The 23,239-nt window shown below is 32.5% G+C and overlaps 1 protein-coding gene and 1 long non-coding RNA gene across 2 annotated transcripts in view; both read right to left on the reverse strand.

Annotated features, from left to right (window-relative positions):
- Positions 1-10,500, reverse strand: part of LOC143225610 (uncharacterized) — a 66,797-nt gene extending 56,297 nt beyond the window's left edge. Inside the window, exons 1-3 of the mRNA XM_076455362.1 lie at positions 9,906-10,500; positions 9,693-9,786; positions 3,700-3,797 (exon numbers count right to left, since the gene is read on the reverse strand). Of these exons, the coding sequence (XP_076311477.1) occupies positions 3,700-3,797; positions 9,693-9,786; positions 9,906-10,000 (287 nt within the window). The 5' untranslated portion in view covers positions 10,001-10,500. The remainder of the gene's footprint in view (positions 1-3,699; positions 3,798-9,692; positions 9,787-9,905) is intronic.
- A 7,811-nt stretch (positions 10,501-18,311) lies between these two features.
- Positions 18,312-22,282, reverse strand: LOC143227159 (uncharacterized). Its single transcript, XR_013014910.1, has 3 exons — positions 22,136-22,282; positions 21,568-21,715; positions 18,312-18,456 (listed from the first exon to the last, which is right to left on the reverse strand). It is a non-coding gene; the product is annotated as an uncharacterized LOC143227159 (long non-coding RNA).
- Positions 22,283-23,239: the final 957 nt, after the last annotated feature.

Raw genomic sequence — 23,239 nt, forward strand, 5'->3', positions numbered from 1 at the left:
AGCATTGAAAGAAACTACCTTACACATATACTTGTATGTGAAGAAGTAACCATAACAAGAGTAATATAATATACTGCATAATACTTTTTGTAGTAAAACCTGTATGTTGTTTACACCATTTTTTATTTCAGACTTGGAAAAAAAATCAATAGGTTACCCACATTGTAGTATTGGTGAGCTATTAATACAAATTACTGTTAAACCAGTGTTAGTTAGACTCAAGGGCAAACACTGTCCACCTACTACTGTTTTGAAATTATGTATACAAGCACAAACAAGTACTGTATGCTTTGAAGTTGCTGATCTTGTGTGTTCTATATTTACAATGTCCATACATAAGCAAATTTTATTCCTTACTTTAGATGTCATATGAACAACAACTCATTATCATTAATCTTAACACATAGCATCTCTAGCTGATGACAGCATCAGGCCAATTGTTAATCTTTACTGTTTGAGTGTGACACACTTTGTCACCCAGTCATGACTGTTTACAGAACCATGAAACGAATGAACCATTCTCTTAGATTTGTTTGTTTAAGTAAAAGACTGTTAGAATCTTGAATAGAAGATATAAAGTTTTTTGGATTAACTAATGACCTCCTTTTCCCTAAATTCAAAATAAATACATTCAATTTGATAAACAGACTAATATAGCTGCATAAGTTGTGCTAACAGTCTTGAAAATGTATATTTATCTCTGTAATTAATCTTTCTAAATATTATTATGACTACATGAAAAGTTAAAAAAAAAAGGAATAATACATTAAATATAATAAACATTGCTAGAAATACTGAAGCTATCTGTATACATGGCTCAAAAACTTTTATTATCTTCAATCATAGCAAAGTTCAACTAACATACCAGTGTACTTGTAAATTACTTTTAAACTGACATTTATGGAGCACTTCTTAAGAATGGAAAAAAAAAAGGGGGGGGAAGCATCTTTTATTCATTTATGTTTTGAATTTGTCTGCAAACTCCTATGGCTGCTTTGAAGATAACAGGATCAAACTTGGCAGCCAGGCTTTAGATGACCCAAGATGTGCCCTTTTCTATGTGGGATAGTGCTTTCTGAAGGAAGTACTAAGGGGAACTGAAAGGTACCTGAAACTATGTTCGTACTTTAGTAAGACCACACATGCTCAGGTAGCATAGGCAATTGTCCAGTTTGTTTGTTATTAAGCCCAAAGCTACACAAAGAGCTGTCTGTGCTCTGCAAATCATGGACATTGAAACTTGATTTCTAGCAGTACAAGTCCACAGACAAACCACTGTGCCATTGGGAGAAAACAACTGTCTTATCAGTTTAACTTTCATAATTATGAGTAACTCTATGACAGAGAAAAACTATTTTAAATGCACCATATCAGGTTGATCTACAATCTTATATCATCATGCAACTACATGCATCTCAGTGAAAAATCTTGTTCAGCTGGGAAGCACATATGTGGACCATGCCAGTGTATTTTTATTACCTCTCATCATTTTCTTCTAAATGATGATTTACATATTAACATTACAAAAATAAGTCTGGTATACAACAGGAAGGCTCTTGAAATAACAAAGTCAGATAATAAAAGTGTACCTGCTCATATATTTTTACTTATCTTAAGAAAAAGTGGATTTCTAGAGTGGCAAAGGCTTTATCTAGTGAACTTAGTTGATCATCAAACAGAACACAAATTGCATAACTATTCTAATTGCATATGCCTTATGATTCTCTTCAGCAATCAATATACAGGATGTGAGAACACCACTCAATGACTCTAAATCAGTGAAGTTGCTAAAGAGTATTATAAAAGCCATGATGGGAGACTTGAATGCTCTATATGCAAATTCTGGTTGCTCAGTCAATAGAGTATTGGCTTTAGAGGAAAGATATGAGCTTAGAGTCCTGCATCCAAACTTCATCAACATAGTTTATTATACATTATAAGGGCATCTTGTTCATGATGAACCATGTTCAAAAGGGGGTCATCTGAGATGAGTAGATGATGAATGAAACTATTTGCTTACATATTTCACTTAGTGTATTATAGGTTTGTAACTGTGTTGGAGTTTGTTGGCCTGGCATCAACTACCTCAATATATCATATTGCACACTTCCTGCTGTTTCCTTAAGTTATGGAGTGTAAGTCTAAGATAGCTGAGCTGTGTTTTAAGGGTTGAATATAAGCCTTGCTTGAGTGGAGGATACTGTATCAGTCATAATGGCAGTTAACTATATGGGCCTTAAAACATTAGTTGAAACATCAAAGGACAGTTAGTTCGACATTTTGATTTATTATAGTGATCACATTAACATGCTCACATGTCTGTTATGCTAACTATTAATCAAGATGTGAAGGTACCACTCACATGCTCTTACTCACTGAGGTTAATAAAGAGCAAGTTAAATGTCACTTTCATCAATTTTTTGCCATAATAAGGTTCATGAAGATCTAGTTCTTTGTTCTCAAATAGGAAAGCAAAACACTCATTCAGCCTTTGAAAATATAAGTGTATGATAATCATAAATATTTTTCATAGGTGCTGTGGTGGACAAAAACATACAAATGATTTCATTATGTCTTAGCAACAAACTCAATTTATATTAAAGCAATTCACTAAGATAAAACAAGACTCCTAGTAATGAACCTAGGAATTCCCTCTGAAGTCAAACTGCTCTGGTGAGGGTATGGGACTGACTGACACAATATCCACTTCACAAAAGCTGAATATATCTAAATACATTCAGTTAATGACAGTGTACATAGAAGGATTACTGGATCAAACCTTTAAGGCTAATATCTTATACCGAGTGATTTGTAACAGTGAAAGATAAAATAGGAATCAGTGAAAGTAAGTACTCATATTATAAACCAAAAGTCCTCATTGTAGCCCAAGAAAACAGACATTATATGCCTTTGAAAAAGATGAAAATTTGGTGAACCACAGACCAATATATGAAGCACAATACACAATAATAAGAGCATAAATATAGAATGATATCTTCAGAAAAGTAAAAAAATCAGTTTTAAATGTTGATGATAATGATATGGCCATGTATACCAAAGATTTCCTTGAAATAAAACCTAAAATAACTTATAAGAGCATATAAGTAATATAAATGTGTGTTTCATGCACAAAAATAAAATCCAGATAAAGAAATATTTCAACATAATTCAAATTGCTTTGAGAAATTCACAAAGACTGACCTTTGACATGTGATGGTCACTACCATCAAAAGAAAATATTAGAACAAAAGTTCTCTGTAGAACAGGTCACTAGAGATTAAAAAGCAAGTTTTTCACAAGATAAGAATAAAACTTTGTGTTGCCATCCAATAATTTACTATAAGCCAGAAATGCAGGTAGCCATAAAACAGAAATATATGTTTATTAGCTCACCACATTCTAGTACATACTACTATTTAATCAATTATTTAAATATTCATTCAATATTACAAGGTCAAACTAGTGGTTAAAATATGTCAAAGTTTAATATCTAACACCAAGTTGATAACAGGGAGTACTTTTTGTGGTATAAAGTAAGATCACTCTCGGAGGGAAGTATTAATGTAACCTTATATTTAGACATCTCTATTTATATTGAACAAAACAAAATGATACTAAAATGTATGATTATTCATGCTTTAAGTCTATACATGTTAAATACTGTTGTATAAATACATGAAGTACAAAACCTATGGTTACCTAATATAAATCTGTTTCAGGGCCACATCAGCATTAACACAGTTTTTTGCTATGTTTAAGGTTTCAAGAACTTCTTCCCACTTGCGATTGTCATTGACCTGCAAAAGATTTGTTAGAAAACAATTTTAATATGTTCAGTTACATACTTCATTCATCAAAATGTACACAATAACTAGATTTAATCTTAGTCACTTATGATATGAATATTTTACTAAAATATTGAATAAGTATGATGCCCTGCAAAAACGTTCTTTCATCCAAAGCAACTTTGATGGTCTTATTGAATAGCTAAAATCATCCAAAAATGAATTTTAATATTGAGAAGCACAAAGTTATACACTTATAGTATGAGAATTTGAATAGACTAATTAATTAATTTGTTAAAGGAGTGTTATTTTTATGAATAAATACTTAAGATGTGATTGTCAGTAATACCTAGAGGCCATCCTGAATGTATAATTAACATAAAAAAAAAGCAAGTAGAGTTGTTTAATCTGTTTACAGCAATATTTAGTTTAAGACAAAAATTTTCATAGTCTTATAGGAGGTTTTAGTGGCCCTTTTACTGCACAAATAATATCATTATGTTGGAAAGAGTGGGATACGAACCCTGGTTTAAATCATTAAAGCTACGTGTCGTAACAATTTACTAGAATGAAGAGGTGTCTGGACTTAGTCCTGGTGGCTCAGTTGGTAACAGCACACTGATTTCAGAGTATTATTGTAAGATGGAGTCCTGGGTTCAAGCCTGAGTCAAGACAGGTTTCTTCTCAGAATTATACTTATTTTTCTTAAAATACAGAACAGATTAAAAAGTAAAGCAAACAATTATCTTTTCTTGCTATGACCTTTGTACTCAGTTATTGCTAGACATAGGTTACTAAGCCTTTTAAAATTTTGTATGTGGGAAGATATAAAAAATTTTTTTTAAAGTTTTACACGTATAGTGTATACACACACACACACAGAGACAGTTGAATAACCAAAAAAAATCATAAATAACTACACTGATACCACAGAATTCCACTATAATTTATTAAGCTTAGTAACTAAGATGTATTTGGATTTTAAAAAATACGAAACTTCAAGCAGATTAAAGACACAACCTACTTCCTTGAACACAAGCATTTTTAAATATTAAAATAACTGAGTAAATCACTCTAGAGACATTTTAAGCTCTTGATTGGTTATTTGCATGTCATATACTGTAGCAAAAGTATATAGTGGACAGTTTTAAAACATAGAAAGAGTAGAACAGGGCCACTGTGTTTGATTCAGTACACAAGCCATATCTTATCAAAATAAAACGATGTGGGGTTCTAAGTTGTCAATATTAGTAATCTGAGTTCCTAATTTGTATAAAACTATAGATTTAGTATTTTGATATCATAAACATATAATTTTAAACAGTGCTGCATTCAACATACCATGTGACTCACTAAAATCTATACTTAGATGTGTTCTTTTAATGCTTAATTTTAAATTAAGAAATAAACTCATACATAATATTAAAGTTTGAATATTAACATACAATACGACTCCAAACTTATTGACATAAATTCATAAAATAGTAGTTCAATAAAATTTTAATGCAAGTCAACAAATGTGATAACATGACCTTTGACCCATGACCCATCATGAAAGGTTTAATTCTGTCCACAGCAGCTTCATTAACTGCATCTGTTCATGTTCAGTTTTCATCAGTGTTTTGCAAAGTTTTAGACAGAGGCCATATTTACCCCATGTGACTACTTATAATTTTTTACAAGGTCAGTTTATTTTCCTATGATTTTGATTTACTTGATCTTGCATTTTTTTTGTTTGTGACTAAAAGATGTCTTTTTATTCTCTCTCTATTCTTTTTTGACATTTTTCTGTTTAATCATTTCTTTTAGATGAAACATAAATTACTTCTTATAGATCTTCATATTGCTACTTTGGCTTTTATTTTATACAGATGGCTAAAAAAGAACTTTCCACTATTACAATATGTTTAAATGTCATAAGCCATAAGCTAAGACTTGTGTTATTCTATTTGTCTTACAAATAAGATTTGATAATAGAAAAAAAAAGAAAAAAAACATACAAGTTTTCAAATAATTTAAATAAATTGGGGTTATAATGACCTCAGACAACCACATGTTCTATTTTAATATACAACTAATTGAGAGCCAAGGAACAACAAAAGACCTGTTTACCTATCAAAGTTGTTCTATCCAAACTAAAAAGAAAAACACAAATCTAGCCCTGATCATTTAAATTAATCAAGCCTACTGTGCTAAAGTGCACTGCAGTCATCACTACTAAAGACAACCCATTCCAAAGGCCAACTACAATGTTAAAAAATTAAAACTGTCATATTAAACTTTGTTAAATGACTTTCTAAGGTATCTTTTATCAAGTGTCCAAAATACCGTCCACCAATGATGTGGTATTATTAGTCCTATCATTACCTGAACAATCTTTACTACCTCCCTTCAAAATAAGATAAATAATAGCAAACTTCCAAATTCTCTGTCACCTGTTAACTATTCCAAGACTTATGAAAAAGTATTAACAAGTGGCTGACATATCCAGTCCCTAATCTCATGTTTTTTTACAGATTATTTTTCTTCTGTAAGAGTTAAAAACATGAGGAATGGTTAGCATGATAATGTTGCTAGTGCAGTTGCATGTAGTTACTGCACAAGCAACATTATCATGCTTTTGGCTCACTAAAAGTATACACAGAATTTTCAACAAGCATGTCTCAGTCAGAAGAATATTGTTCATTGGTCTTGTATTATACATCTACAACAATGGGCATAACAGTATATCTATCAACTAAAAACATATTTATTTGGTATATTACCAAAGTTATCTTGGTTATAAATTTTAAGTAGTATAAATCTTAGGAGATGTTAATTTAGAACTATCTAGAGCAAACTTACCCTAAATTTATTTTTAAAATTCCTGGAGTTAAAAGTTAAGATACTTTTTATATATTTTGGAATAACATGCTAGTTAATTAACTCTTCTGAATAAACTTAAAAAGTCATAGAACTGTATTTCTAAAATTAAAAACATGTTAAACAGGTTGAGTTATTCCAAAAAAAACATTTACTGACACAGTTGCTCATTGCCAGAAGTTTAACAACAGTCAAGTTAAATTGCCTATGTAATAAGATTCATTCCAAGATAACTACAAACACAAAATGCAAATAACTACTACCCTGAAAATAAATTATAACCTTGTTACTATCACTGCACATGTATATGTAGGTAAGGCATAGTTACATTTTGTTATTAGTCAACTTATAACATTCGTAATGTGTTAAGAATATTTTACATATTATGTTACTGTTTTTTTGTGTGATTCTATATTATGTTTAAATTTTGAGTATTCTTCTTACAAAAAAGTTGAACAATTAAGATTTTTTGACTCACAGAATTTTAGATTTATTTTAAAATATAACTATGAGTTATTTAAACTACTCATTCCTAAACAGTTTATTATGAAATTGTTTTGAAAAGATAATAAAAACACAAGTAAAACAGCTTTTCATTTAAGATAAGCGAGTTTAACATATTTGGGTTCACTAAAATTATGCCATATAGCAAAGTAACATTAATTTGTTTATACAGGAGAAACAAAACAGACCACATCTCAGACTGACTATTCAAAATATACATTTCAGCAAAGGTATGACTTCCTCTCATACTTTATCACAGGTTTCTAAAAGAAAGTCATGATTACACTAGTTTAAGATGATCCATTAAGAATTTTATTTCAGAAAGAAAACATGACTTAAGTCTCAATGAACACTTTTACAAGATTTTATTGCTAAAAATGTAGAAAAAGAGACTTAAGTTGGTCCACTTAAGTGAGAAGGAATTTTCCTTTAAAAGAGGTTATCTTTTTTGCTGTAAACAAAATGTTATGAAAAACTTAAGATGTTTCTTGACAGTAAAGTTCCTTGTCCTGAAGGAAATTTACATTTTTAAAATGGTTAGAAACACATACTGGAAATTTTAAACCTTATATTTCCAAAGTTAATAGACATTAGAAAATTCCTAGTGACAGAGGTTCTCAGAGTGATTTATTTTTAAAAATAAAGTTTGAGGGAAACCTGATAAATTGCAAGCTCATTATTGTCACATAATATTTTTAAATTTTATTTTAAAGGTAACTCAGCTAATTTTTTGTTCTTTTTTCCATTTTAAAAGAGTCTTCCATAAAGTCTAGATTCATTAGAAAAGTAAAAAGTTTTGTAGTGAAAACTACTTGATATAGAAATTAAAGTGGGTGATATAAGGTACCTCAGAATGGCTGGTATGGGTATTAACACTTTTACTGAAATAAAGCAGAGAACAAAATTTCTAATTTCTTAGGTCATCCTCTGGTTAAAACTTAAGAAGGCTGAAACATCATTCTCTGCTTTATTTTGATAAAAGCATTAATGCCATACCAGCCTTCCTGAGATACATTTTCACTTTAAGTGGGTTTCTCATCATCATGCAAGTGGGTGATAAATAACTATTCTTCTGCTCACAAGAATATGATCACTCTGGAGTTTGGTTTGTGGCCATTCTTGTTATTATTTACACCATTGCTTTGGCTTGTTTTTTAGTTTTTTTTGGAATGTAATATCTTTAAAATAATCTGCTAAAGCTAAGATTTTGAAGAAGGAATGATGAGGGTTAGAATATTTCTTTTATTCTGAACAGCCTGGACAGTCTAAGAGATTAGTTAAAAAAAAAAAAGGAAATATTTCCAGTTCTAAGAACTTTTTGTTTTATGGATAAAGATGATTTGTTTATGATCACTGACAAAAGCTAAGAGTTCACTGAAAGTTTAGGAGTCACATTAAAACAACAAATATTCCAGGAAAAGTATTTGAGAGCTTATTTAATTAAAAGCAAGAAAAATTATTGTAAACTTAAACAGAACACTGGTAATGATTCATCATTTATTACACTGAATGTAATTTTGATTCCTTTAAGATCCAAACTTGCTAGATAGTGCTGCTACTAGTATCACACTTGCTTTAAAAATATTGAAATATACAAGAAGAGGCTCTGGAGATAATCTAAAAATAATTTAACTTAGGTGAATACTCCAGTTCCAATTATGATTATTTTATTTTTGTATCATGAACATGAGAAGAATTAAAAAATACTACTGCCAGTCAAACTTTGTTATAAGTTACTAAAAATGAAGTTTAATCCTTAAGTTATTGACTTGTTTATATATATATATATATATATTGTTCATTACTGATGGACCCACATATTGCATATATTGAATAATTTTATGATTTCCTTTGTTACAACAGTCAATGTAAAAAAACTGATCAAAAACAGTTGATTGAAATTACTTATTTTCTAAGTAACATATATAAAAAACAAGTTATTAAAGAGACTAACTGTCTTTTTTTTATGATATTTTGTTGTTTGGGCCAAGGTAAAGAACCGACAAACAAGTTGATGATGTATAGATAATTAGAAATAAATTTTTAAAATGCTGAAGGTAGCCATATAATATATATCTGTCAACCCTCTAATGTTGAACATTAAGTGTGGCAATTTTTTATGTTAGCACATTTCTTTTGTCTTGTTTATAAAGAAAAAGGAATGGTTAAAAAATGGGTAAAATTTCCTAAATATTTAATCACATTTTTCGTTATCTTCAGTTACTTTTGCTTTTGTGTATTTAAGTCCAAACGTTATCCATAACTTGTAAAGTTTGAATTTGGACATTTAATTGATATCATATAATTTTCAACTTACAAGTACTTATTACTATAAATGTAATTATTAAAAAAGCTATACATGCAGTGAAAAACCTTTGAGTTTGAGTTTTAATAAGTTTCAAACCTAGATATTAACATCTACATTAATATATTTTACATTATACCTAACTCTGCATTGTAAAACAAATTGAATTACATATATTGTGATTATCATAATAATTTGATTAATAATATTATCAAACAATGTTGAACTTAGCTTACCTTTTGCCAGCCACCTAAGGCAGTTACATGTTTGTAGAGAGAATACAGATTAATTTCTTTGCCATTTATCTGTGGTACATGACGAAACTTTGTCCTGAAAGAGAAGTTGAATTTAAATGAAGAAACCACGGAACGTTAACGATACTGGTATGTCATAAACAGTTTAAATAAATTCTTACAAATTATACATATTTTTACGTCAAACTTATTTACCCTGCATTTTGATGGAACTGCTTTAGTCCGTTTATGAAAGCATTGTATTCCCTTGTGTAAATGTATGTCGAAGGTTCTCTATGCAACCTTTCCATTAGTGGCTTTTTTCACAACACTTTAAACGACGACTTGATTTAACGAACGGTAACCATGCGGTCATTAACTTGTTAGATATCACAGCACGCCAAAAATATGGGATTCGGAGCAAATATCTGCCACAGTTGCAGTTTGTCTCACGTACACCTTAAACAACACAGATGCGCGCGCGCTACGAGCCCAGCGTTTGTTGACAAGCGGTGTCTGCCACCTAATCAATAGTTACTTGGTACACGATACCTTTAAATTTTCTCTTCATTAAGTTATAGCCACAGCTAACTTCAACACACCAATTCGACATAGTGAAACTTACAACCGTTTTTGTTATCTTAGTTTATAGTATCATACAGAACTTGACCCAGGCAACTTCATATTCGGCACTGACATAATATACCAAGTAGCGACATTGTACACAAGAAATTCAAGATGGCGGATAATTCAGCGGGCATTCTTTTAGTTTTATGGCAGCAGAGAGAATTTAAGTCTTTCTCTATAAAGCCATTTTATAAGCGTATGTACATATATGTATTTTTTATTGCTCATGCAAATCGTACCCCCTACGATTTTCAAGGAGGCTTGCCACATTAGAACACTTTTCAAAATAAGTTAGTCTCGTGCCACTTTTTAGTAAATTCTTCATGAAGCAGGAACGTTTTATCTTGTTTTTGAGTGAGTAAATCGTAATAATACATAATTAGTTGATAATAGATATATTTTAAAGTGCTAAGACTTTATTTCAAAAATAGGATACAAGAAGAAAAAGAAAACCAGTTCTTTTCGTTTTGCACTAATCGAATCACGTTTTATAATTTATATAAGGAACTTGTTTGTTTGTTTTGGAATTTCGCACAAAGCTACTCGAGGGCTATCTGTGCTAGCCGTCCCTAATTTAGTAGTGTAAGACTAGAGGGAAGGCAGCTAGTCATCACCACCCACCGCCAACTCTTGGGCTACTCTTTTACCAACGAATAGTGGGATTGATCGTAACATTATAACGCCCCCACGGCTGGGAGGGCGAGCATGTTTGGCGCGATGCGGGCGCGAACCCGCGACCCTCGGATTACGAGTCGCACGCCTTACGCGCAAGGCCATGCCAGGCCCCATATAAGGAACTTTCATACGGTTTTTGATAAAATTTATGCTGACAAATATGAACTTGAAACATTATTAGTGATATAAATAATCAAACTGTAGTAGTTTAATTAATTAGAAGTTCACAATAAATAACAAAAGTCACTTTTTCACGCCTTTATAATGTTAAAAGATGTTTTTCGTTTTAAAATAATCACAATTTTTACTACGTCCTATCTGACACAATACCAAATTTGTTTACAACCTACAGTCCCTCAGTGGCATATCGGTATATGTGTGGGGTTACAACGTTAGAAAACAGGTTTTGATACCCGTGGTGGACAGAACACTGATAGCCCATTGTGTAGCTTTGTGCTCAGTTACAAATAAACAAAAAATACAATCTACAGTATAAAAAAGCAAACGATTTCATAAATACTAACTTTTTACAAGTTAATTAAATTATATGGAAATAAACATCTTATAATTGTAAGAGATTAAAAACAGATATGCACCAGAACCAAAGTTTTCTCCAGGTTGTTGAAGGAAGTCGAAGTTTATATGTATGTGACATTCATTTTTTTTCCTGAGTCAATAGACAGTGCACAAGTGCTTAAAGATTGGAGAGTTTCTAATGTTACTCCTGTTTTCAAAGATGTAGATAGGCGTTGCACTAAAAAGTTTTGACCATTTATTATTACTTTTGTAGTAGCAAAGTGATGGAAAAACTAATAACCAGAAACTTTACATGATCATTAAGTAGTATATAGGAATTATATATTTAGTAACGTGGAATTACTAAACGAAAATCTGGCCTTGTTTACTTTTTAACTCGAATTTTACTTGTCGTTTGACAGGGGAAGAGAAGTGTAGACTTGATATTCTAGCTTTTCAAAAAAATTGTTAGGACCCTCAGTGGTACAGCTGTATGTCTGTGGACTTACAGTGCTACAAATCTTTTTTTCGATATCCGTGTAGCTTTGTGTTTAACTGCAGATAAATACATAGCTATGGATTGGAAAAGGTTAATTGGATTAAAGGTTGACTGGATGAGATAAAACAAAATGTTATTATTAATGGAATGCAATCAAATCACACTCTTTTTACTTGTGGAGTGCCTTAGGAGTCAATGGTGGGGCCTTTGCTTTTTGTCATTTACATTATTAATTTTGATAAGAGAATAATTAGTAAAGTATATTGGTTACATTAAATTTCGGGGCATTTCTAGCTGTATTAAATACTTTGAGGTACTATTGAAAAGTTCGACAATTGGTAAGTAGGAACAAAATATTTGGAAAATTTCCTTTAATTATAGTAAGTACAACGTCATACACTTGGATATCATAATTTGAATTATATGTCTAATATAGTTGGGAACCCCCTCAATCACTTGACTGAAGGTGAGGTTCTTCGTATAAAAATAGATAAACCACTCAAGCCATCGAAGTAGTGCTCGGTGTGTATTTGAAAATTTACTGGTTACAAGTCAACTAAGATAATAATCTCTCTACATAAAACACTAATCAGACCTTATTTTTGTTAATAAGAAGAACATCCAACATTTTTATAGCCCAGTATGACCAGCATAATTTTACAAAATTTGAATATAAAATAATTCTGCTCGGTTTTATCCTGTTACGAGGCACTTGAACAATTCTCACATCAATGTAAAGTGGTGAAATAGAGTTTACTAGATCACCATAATTATTTAGAATACCAGAAACTTCACTTCCTTTATCGTCAGAATCCTGGTACATAAGGTATCTTCTGTACTAGATACTTGGGTTTTTGCTCCCTTTTTCTATGATAAAGCCTTATGAGTGTTTAAATTTGGCTCATGATTATGGTTATTTCGGTGCATGTTGCCACATCTTGACATTTTCTATCTGACAATTATGTATTTTTAAAATAGCCATAGAGCATAGTTTCTGTTGCTAAATGCCGTGTCGTAGGGATGCCATGTCTAAACAACACCCTTCTTACCTACTGGTTTTCCACAAGCCATAAACTGTGTAATAAGTATGGTTTCCCAGTGTCCATTCTAACCGTATGATTACGCAGAAAGTCATAGGTGCTTTGTCTGGTGACTTGATTGGTTTGTTTGTTTGAATTTCGCATAAAGCTACTCGAGGGCTATCTGCGCTAGCCGTCCCTAATTTAGCAGTGTAAGAGTAGAGGGAAGGCAGCTAATCATTACCACCCACCGCCAGCTCTTGGGCTACTCTTTTACCAACGGATAGTGGGATTAACTGTCACATCATAACGCCTCCACGACTGAAAGGGTGAGCATGTTTGGTGCGATGTGGATTCGAACCCGCGACCCTCGGATTACGAGTCGAGTGTCTTAACTACCTGGCCATCCCGGGCCAAGGCTTGATTGGTATGTCTTCATGCAGAATAGCATAAATACCCATTTCATTCCTGGTTTGCTTGAGTTATGCGATGGTTGAACAGATACGTCGTAGAAGCAACTTGTGTACACTCCACTTGTTTGCTTTCCCAGGTAAAACTTCTTGATTTTGATGTATATATTAATTTCTCTTGTTGTATTAGAATACAAATCTCTGACTGCACGTTAGGATGATTGGTATGTACCAACCAGACTATCATATTTGATTTTGCTGAAAAGCACAACACAGATTCACGTTCATCTTACACAAAAGATCGCAAGTTTGCCTAGGAAGTTTATATAGGCAAATATATATTACAATTCACTGTAAAACTTACGTGATAAAACAGGGTTGCCAAATTCTTTCAGGTCATTTGTCACAATTTCAAGGCATTATTAACAGCTAAGTTAAATTGTAACTTTCATTTCACAATCAGAGCTGTCGCAGCTTTGTATTTAACGAGTTTCACAAAAACTGTGCCACAAAAAATCCGTTGCAATTCAATTAGCCAGATAGAGCAATTAATATGAAATATCAAACTAAAGTATTGCTTCCAGATATTTCCCATTATGTCAGAAAGTCAGAGTTTCATTGGCCTGTTGTAGAATGCAGCCATAACAATATTCCTGTTAACATTGTAGTACTTCTGCATTAGGTGGAGGACCATTTATAAGATCCATTGAAATTTTCACTTTATCTGTAAATATCAGGAAATTTTGTCTTAGCTCTAGTTTCATCATTTTGTTTCAGTTGTCCGTTCTCAGAAACCATGTATAGTGTTGATATAATGGTTGCCTTACAATACATTTATGTGCAGTGACGTCAAAGTGAAACACTACTACGTTCACTCGCCTGAAGTTCATATAGCTCCATAATGTTTTCTCCTTTTTGATAACTTCTACTGAAGATGACCACGCAGTCTCTGAGGGTTGTGTTACTTTATCCTTCACAATCCACCCAATTTAAGTAAAAACTAATAATCCTAGTACTCCAAGAAAGCCTGTGTGGGAACTGTTTATTGGATGTGCGTCTTTTATATCTATGTGATAATATGTTATTGTTGTCCAATCCAATTAGCCGTTTGGTCTCAAGAACACGCCAGAAGTTCCCTCAGTACCTGTCTGTATTCAGTTAAGATGACTTTCGTAATCCTCAACTAACTTCAACTAGGGAAAACTTGTGAACATGCCTTCGTATGTTGGTTCACTTTGTAACATATTATTGCGAATAGCATTGATAACATTTGCCTGTAAGACAATACTAATCAATCAATACTTTACAGGCTTATACTATAGATGACATAATTTATGTTATACATTTGCAACAACACCCTTTAAATACGTAAACATTCATTTCGATCTTTATCATAAGAGAGATACGTATGTTATGAAGCTATACAAACACATACTTAAATTTTTCACATGAGCAATCAAAAATGTAAGACTGTGTGCAAAAATCAATAATGTATATTCTTAAAACAGTTTAGAAGCAACAACAGTATACAAATGTGTGAAATATACGACAAATTTCTGTGTTTAATGACAAACACAGTCATATAATTAGATGTCAGTGAAGTTTTAAATCCAAAACACATAAGTTGTAAATTGTAAATGGTTTTTGATAATTAATAAGTCGGGCTTATTAAATGTCAAAAAGTTGACTTTATGTCATCTCTGTTTTGTTTGTTTTAGCCCAAAGCTACGTAATAGGCTATCTACACTGTGTCCATTGTGGGTATTGAACCTCAGTTTTTATCAAAAGCCTGTAAACTCACTACTGACTAGCTGGGAAGCTGGGAAATATAACCTAAATTTATTTATAGCGATATGTATTGCATAATGTAGTGCATACTCTACATGTATGCAAGTGATGCGTAGGTGTTTATGGTACGCACGAAAAAACAAAATATTATGACAAACAATAAAAAAAACGTTTTGAGTAGTTTTGACCGACATAGCTATGGTGATAAAATAACATTGATTTTTACTTGCTTTTACCTAACTCAAGATTATATAAATGGAAGCTTTCATACTAAACTATTAAAACTTATTAAAAATGGGCAAATTATGATTGACGGATTGTGTAAAACGTGTGTTTGTGTGTGTTTTCGTATAGCAAAGCCACATTGGGCTATCTGCTGAGTTCACCGAAGGGAATTGAACCCCTGATTTTAGCGTTGTAAATCCGTAGACTTACCGCTGTGTGTAAAACGAAACTCTATAATAGAGAACCTAGAAAAAGTAGAAGGTCTAAGAACAAAGTAATTATATTAATTGTATTTTTTTTTCAAACCAATATTTCACAACCACAAAAATGATGTAAGTACTGAATTCAGTTTTGTGAATTTCTTCATTTTAGTTGTTAGAACGCAAAGACTATGGAATATAAATGTTATTCCAGCAGCTTGGAAAGGGAGAAGTGATTTCATTTCAGGAAACTGCTTCGAATTCCTGGCGTCAGTAACAACTGCTGTTGTGTTTGATGCTATGTTTAAATGAGTCTGAATGAAATGTTATGGAGTACCTTGAACTTGACCAATTATGTATTTGAAAAGCCATTAACACAGAGTTATAGTAGTGCATCGAACCAGTATAGAACAGAACCATCTACTGACTAAAACTTAAGGCTCATAAATATAGTATGTTCGAAAACATAGCTGTGCACACTGGGAGGCTTTCATTATAAAGTATATTTTAGCATATCAATAGCTTACCAAAAAGATATTCTGGTTTGTAAGTTGATTGATGTAATGTTTGACAAGTCTATGCACTATTATTTGGGCATCACAGATATCACACACTTGAATTAAATTGTGCTGGTGACAAAAGAGTTTGTGGTGATAATATTGACTAAGTTTACCAGAGAAAAAGAAACCAACAGCAGTAGCCCCAACGGAGCTACAATACCTGAGTTTATCATGTTAAGATAGGTCACGATAGATGACACTACATTCACTGATTCATTGTGATAGTCATTCTTTTCTGACTTCATGGCTATCATAAAGAAAAAATAAGAGAAATATGTTTTAAATGTGTAGAGTTTAGTCATAGACATAACAGGAAAGACTGCTTTCAGCACTCAAGAAGGCTTGTTTGAATTTCATACCTTACCATTCGGCCTCTGTAATGTATCAAATATTTCTGAGGAGCTGATTAAATTCGCGTTGCGTGTTTTGCAGTGTGAACAGTGTCTTACTTTTATTGATGACATTCTCATTAATGTCTGGTCACACGTTTCAAGCCATAGTTGAAAACCTAGGCATATTATTTCTCGTATGTGGCGTAGATATGAAATTGGAGTTGGAGGAATGTCCTTTGTGTGGATGTGGACACAGTAAGAGTTTCTTGAACATATAATAGTGACAACGTACAGACCTTAGTAAAATAATAATACTGGTAGACTGGCCCAAAGATTTAAACAATAAGGAGGTACTAGGCTTACTTGGTTTTATAATCAACATTACAAAAATGACACCATCGCTCTCAGCTCTAACAGTTTCTGGATTTAGGGTATGTTTGTTTATGTGTTTGGTTAGTACCACTTCTTTTTTGTCTTTCTCATAGTGGAAATAATTAACTAAATTTCGTGAATCTTAGTAAAACTTACCAAATAGTAAGATTTAATATTTATTTCGCCAATTCCAGTGGTCATCATTTCTGGTTATAAATAGTAAAATAATCACGTCCAAAACAGACAAGAATTTATCAATGACCTTATACCTGAACTCTCACAATTGAGTCAAACTGAGTGAAAATACTCTTCTAATAATATTCATGGGAAGTATCAATCTATGCCTGGTAAATGTAGTTTCTTTACAATAAATAAGTTATTGTATTTATTTACGTAATATGAATATGATAAACGAAGCAGTAATATTCAATAAATAAGAATTTGAGTCATAATAGTATTTTTGTCTTTCTTATTTACCGTACAATGATCAAAGAACTACTTGGAGTTATAGCATTCATCAAGCATAAGTGCTCAAGTAGAATGTATCATTGAAAAGGGTTATGAATTTTATAGAACTGGAAAGTATGATCGCAGGTTGAACCACAACATTATAGAAATACAACTTCTCTGAACCGAATGGGTGATAGCACGGAATGCAGATAGACTATAGATGTAACAAATTACAGCTAAATCATTAGTAGGATGTGCAGATACTAGATGTAATATTCTGTGAGGTCGAAAGTCTCAGCAATTATAATGTACCTTGTACGTACACGTAATGAGCATTTCATTGACGAATGAATACTGAACATGTAAAAGGAGATTATTTAAGAAAATTTAGACTTAGAGAGGGCTGGTTCGGCGTGTTTTTTCGTCCTGTGCAAACTTTGACCGTAGTGCCCTCCCACACTTCCAATCTTAAAACTTTAAAGAATTTTCCGTGAGACATCTATAGGCAGTGTATTTTATAGCTATATGCTTTATCGTAGAATGCCAATTCTGCTTGACGAGTAATTTTTTGACACTTTTTTTTGTCGATCCTAAGAACATGCTGTCCTGTGTAAGTGCTTGCACTGCACTCTTGGTCATGTCGACACTGGACCTAGATGCATAAGGCGAAGCATTACGATCACAGATTGATGAATTTAATAATAAAGCATTTGAGCTTTGACAATCGTTCCATGAACTAAGGGGCATGTGGGAAGGTGATATGTCTCAACGACATTACAAGTAATTACAGTGAAATATACATCTACGTATGAGATTTTAAATTTTATTTTAATATAATACTTCTAATACTCTTTCAACAATTGTGTTAAGAAACATATGTTAGAATATACATTTTTCCATTTTTTTTACAATTAGTGTAGAAGGAAATGTTCCCAAGATTTCTGACATATGAAATTTTCAAATGCTTCATAGTATCACAGGAAAACATGGTAGTAAATCACACTACAGCCAGTCAGTAGATATGGATCACAGGAAAACATGGTAGTATTTCACACTACAGCCAGTCAGTAGATATGGATTTATCGGCCACATTGCTGCAAAAATTTAGAGTAATGTTGTAATTACTGCATTTTCTGTGTGGCTCAGGGAAAGAATTATAAATACAAAGGAAAACTATTTCAGCAAGTTATAAATTTTCCATTCCAGAGAATAAAAAGGTCGAATACGTTATACTAATACGATTTTGTAGCCTCACCATGTCGTTACAGTCCAGGTCGCCAAATTCAGTCATACACTATCTGGTTATTTTATATGTTGACATTAACCATGTAACATAGTTTCAATTGAAAAAGCTCTGCATAAAGCTGTCATGTCTAAAGAACATCATTCCTCTCTGCTGCTTCCATAATTCAACTATTGTATGAGGATGATAGTCCCTATTCTTTGTTTCAACAGTCTGATCGCACAGACATCCATAGAGGCTGCTTCTGATGACTTGACTAGCAATCTGTGTATAGAATATTATGAGTACCACTGTGATTCTATAGCTCCTTAAATGAATGGAAGAAATGGCTGTAAACCTTATTTTACTGAACTCATACCATGTTTTCTTCTTTTGTAAATAAAATGGGATACTTTGCTCCAACGGTTAGGATTTGGTTTATTGTAGTATGGAAGGTCCTGAAACCTTGAATGATCCACATTCCTTTGTTTTTAAGGGATATCTCCATTCTGGAAATATAAAATACCCCCCAAGGTCGCGGGTTCGAATCCCCGCCGCACAAAACATGCTCGACCTTTCAGCCGTGGTGATGTTATGATTTGACAGTCAATCCCACTATTCGTTGGTAAAAGAGTAGCCCAAGAGTTGGCAGTGGGTGGTGATGACTAGCTGCCTTCTCTCTAATCTTCCACTGCTAAATTAGGGACGGCTAGCGCAGATAGCCCTCGAGCAGCTTTGCGCGGAATTCAAAACAAAGCAACAAAATATAACCAATAGCATTTACGACACAGAGTACTTTCACTGTAGACATGAGAAGTCGCACGTTCGAACAAAAGTAACTCGAATCAAAGCAAGAGTAATTTGGAGCTTTTTTAAAGGATATTTTTCAACCATACAATTATATATTAACTTAATCATTTTTTAATATATGACACCTTACTGCATCTTATATATACAGTTATAGTAACAAATGACCCCAAAAATAAAACATATTCTAATAAATACATTTATAAACTCTGGAATGAAATTTTATATGTTATATACATACATATATATATATTCACTTGAACTTACTTATATAGGAGGATTTTCAATTGTTCAGATATTTTTACAAGTGCACAATTTGTGACCAACTGTACACTAGGAAACCCTAAAATAACTTCAAACTTAAAAAGCAAAAATGAACCTTCTAGGATTAAACCGAAATCAGTCTAAGTAAAAAATTAGAATTTCAACCTAAGTTAGTGCAATTAAATTGACTTAAATTTCCAACTTTACTTAAAGAAGAAACCCGTAATTTGTTGTACGTACACAAAGATGCAATTTGTAAGGGATTTACCGTTATATATTTATTTTAATATCTGCGTTTGTTTCAGTTTAATGCATGTGTTGGATGTGTGTTGCGCAACTAAATTTCTAGAAGATTCTCGAGAGTAAGAATCAAAAATATATGTTTTACAAAAACACTAGCGTATTTTCGGACATTGTTGAATTTTCGAGAATCTCGCCTAATGAGTGTATAAAAACAAGCCATTACAAAACGCTAAGAAACATTATTAGTAATAGAATATTGTTTGCTCACTACAATTGGTGTATATAAGGCTTGGAAGCTATAATTGTAATTAACGTTTACGAATAGGAAAACTATAGAATTTGACCAGGAAAGTTTATAGATTTCGAACATGATAAACCGTTTAACTTCAGCGAATTAACTTTTGACATTTGCATTTCTTCGAGGATATTAGATATTGTTGTCGGTAAAAAAACTTACCTGTGCTTCACGCTATCTAGCCGTCAAGAGAAGTGTACAGGTGTATCAACAAATATTTATTTCGCTCCACGTGCAAGTTGGTAATAGAATAATTTCCAGACCAGATATAAGAGCCATTATTGTTTTTAAGTTTCTAAAACTCTTGTAAATAAACCATCATTTGTAATAACCGTTATTATAAATTGTATCGTTATTTGTATACTTGAAATATACTTGTGTTAAAGAAGAAAATTATGTGTAACTATCTTGTTGGTAAATATCATAAATTTAATACCTATTGTCATTAAATAAACTTCTAAATAAAAATTTCCATTTATTTGAAACTATAATATGTAAAGTACGTAACATAATAAGTTGGAGACTTATTCGAGATACATTATAATATGTAACAAATTATATTCAAAGTAAGTATAAAGAATTGTGACATCAAAGAATAGTGCATCTGACCCTCGAGCTTTCACAAGTACTCTGAGGGTCGCGGGTTCGAATCCCCGTCCTACCAAAAATGCTCACCCTTTCAGGTAACATAGTTATAAGATATGAGTGAAAACAAACTGTTTAGGTTACATAGTTATAAGATATGAGTGAAAACAAACTGTTTAGGTAACATAGTTATAAGATATGAGTGAAAACAAACTGTATAGGTAACATAGTTATAAGATATGAGTGAAAACAAACTGCTTAATTAACATAGTTATAAGATATGAGTGAAAATAAACTGTTTATGTAACATATTTATAAGATATGAGTGAAAACAAACTGTTTAGGCAACATATTTATAAGATATGAGTGAAAACAAACTGTTTAGGTAACATAGTTATAAGATATGAGTGAAAACAAACTGTTTAGGTAACATAATTATAAGATATGAGTGAAAAATTCCTTTGACGTAGATGTTTTGTTTGTACATTTACGAGAAGCCGATGTCAGTTGTTGCGGGTTATGGTTAAAGTTAACATGGTATTATTTTTTTCGTCACATTCTAAAAACGTAAGATATTTTTTCATGTGACTATGCGAAAAAAGACGCAAAATATAATTTATGTAATTTCTTCTTCCTTGCGCTTTTAATTTTATGTATATTGTGAACTGGAGCTGATGACTGTCATGCCATCAAGAGTTGAGAGAGTAATCATCAGCTATGTAAAGTTGTCTATTCAGTTAAGACTTACATGTTTGTGATTCAACTGTAATCCTTTAATTAGGTACTTACATGTTACTTTGGCCCTCTCAGCGGAGTGTCATGTAGAGTGCAGTTTCTCTCAAAACCTGAGAATAAGGCATTTAGCCTGTAGGGTCAACAGCAGTAACGCTTTGAATCAGTGAACACCCAGGTGATTGGATATAGTAGTCCACTGAAACTGTTGTTGGAGAAATAACATTGTTTAAGATGGCATTTGAAAAATTCCTTTGTTTGTTTATACATTGTTAATATGAGAAGACAACACACACTTGAAACGGTAGGTTTTACCATTCAGAAACTGATACTGAAGTATTTACCATTAACCTGTTACAGAATATTTTGACCACTGATAATAAAATCACATTCTTCTTATTTTTCTTTTGGCTTAGGTCTAAATAATAATGAGTGACCATTCTTGGTCTAAGCGTGCATGAATTAGTTTAATTTATTTGCAATTGTGAAAGCTTTAGTTTAACTTCAACCTGCAAGATTTAGTTTATAATAACGTGTAGTTCACCAATGAGATGGAGGACTTGGTCAGTTTATAACTAACTACCAATAAAGTTTATCATCACTAGTAAACATCCAGCTACGTTACCTGTGGAAGTGAATCTTTCACACCACTGTCCAAACTAATGATAGAGCAAAAGACAATATCTTAAAAGCATGGAGTGAAGTCACAGATTCTAACTGTTTCCGTGCCACTCCTGTAATTGAATAGGCTGTGAACACATTAACTGCTTTGCCCTCCATTGATCCAGGCACCCCCTCTACCTTCCCAGTGGTAAAATAAGATAATCAAGTCAGAAAAGACAATAAAAAAATCTCTGGGCAGCTAAAATTAGTTACTTTGTGTTGGACATTTTCGAAGAGCTACATAAGGGTTATTTACATTAGCTGTTTCCAGTTTTAAAGTGATAGGTTAGAGAGAAACAGCTAACCAATAATACCCATTGTCAACCCTCCCGCTACTGTAACTAAATAATATATTTCATCATCGTTTCTATAACCTAACCTCCAAATTAGGATTTGCAATTTTGTAGAAAGGTCACAAACTATAGATCCTTTGATCCGTAGTGGATCATGATAATCTATGATGCCTAGCTCACCATTCAAGAAACATTTTGTTTGTTCATAAGAAGAGTGTAAGGAAACTCATTGAAGAAAATATTAAATCTGGGTCAATCTCCATTGTAAAAACTACCTTGAGAGACAAAGAATCGGTTCAATGGAGCTCTGAGAACACTAAGCAGCAAAAAACAGGCTTATAGTTTGTAAAAACATCAACAGATTTGTCCCCAAATTAGCTTTTCAATTACACAAAATGACTTCTCTTATGGCCTAGCGCGTTAAGGCGTGCGCTTCGTAATCTGAGGGTCGCGGGTTCGCGCCCGAGTCGCGCCAAATCATGCTCGCCCTCCCAGCCGTGGGGGCGTTATAATGTTACGGTCAATCCCACTATTCGTTGGTAAAAGAGTAGCCCAAGAGTTGGCGGTGGGTGGTGATGACTAGCTACCTTCCCTCTAGTCTTACACTGCTAAATTAGGCACGGCTAGCACAGATAGCCCTCGAGTAGCTTTGTGTGAAATTCCCAAACAAACAAACAAAAAAAACCTATTAATTTTATGCTGCTGCTGCCATCTGTTAAACATTACTGAATACAAAGGATTCTCAGAGCAGTTTTGGGTTCTACGTATATTGA

This window comes from Tachypleus tridentatus, chromosome 9, assembly GCF_004210375.1.
Source record: "Tachypleus tridentatus isolate NWPU-2018 chromosome 9, ASM421037v1, whole genome shotgun sequence".
Lineage (NCBI taxonomy): Eukaryota > Metazoa > Arthropoda > Merostomata > Xiphosura > Limulidae > Tachypleus > Tachypleus tridentatus.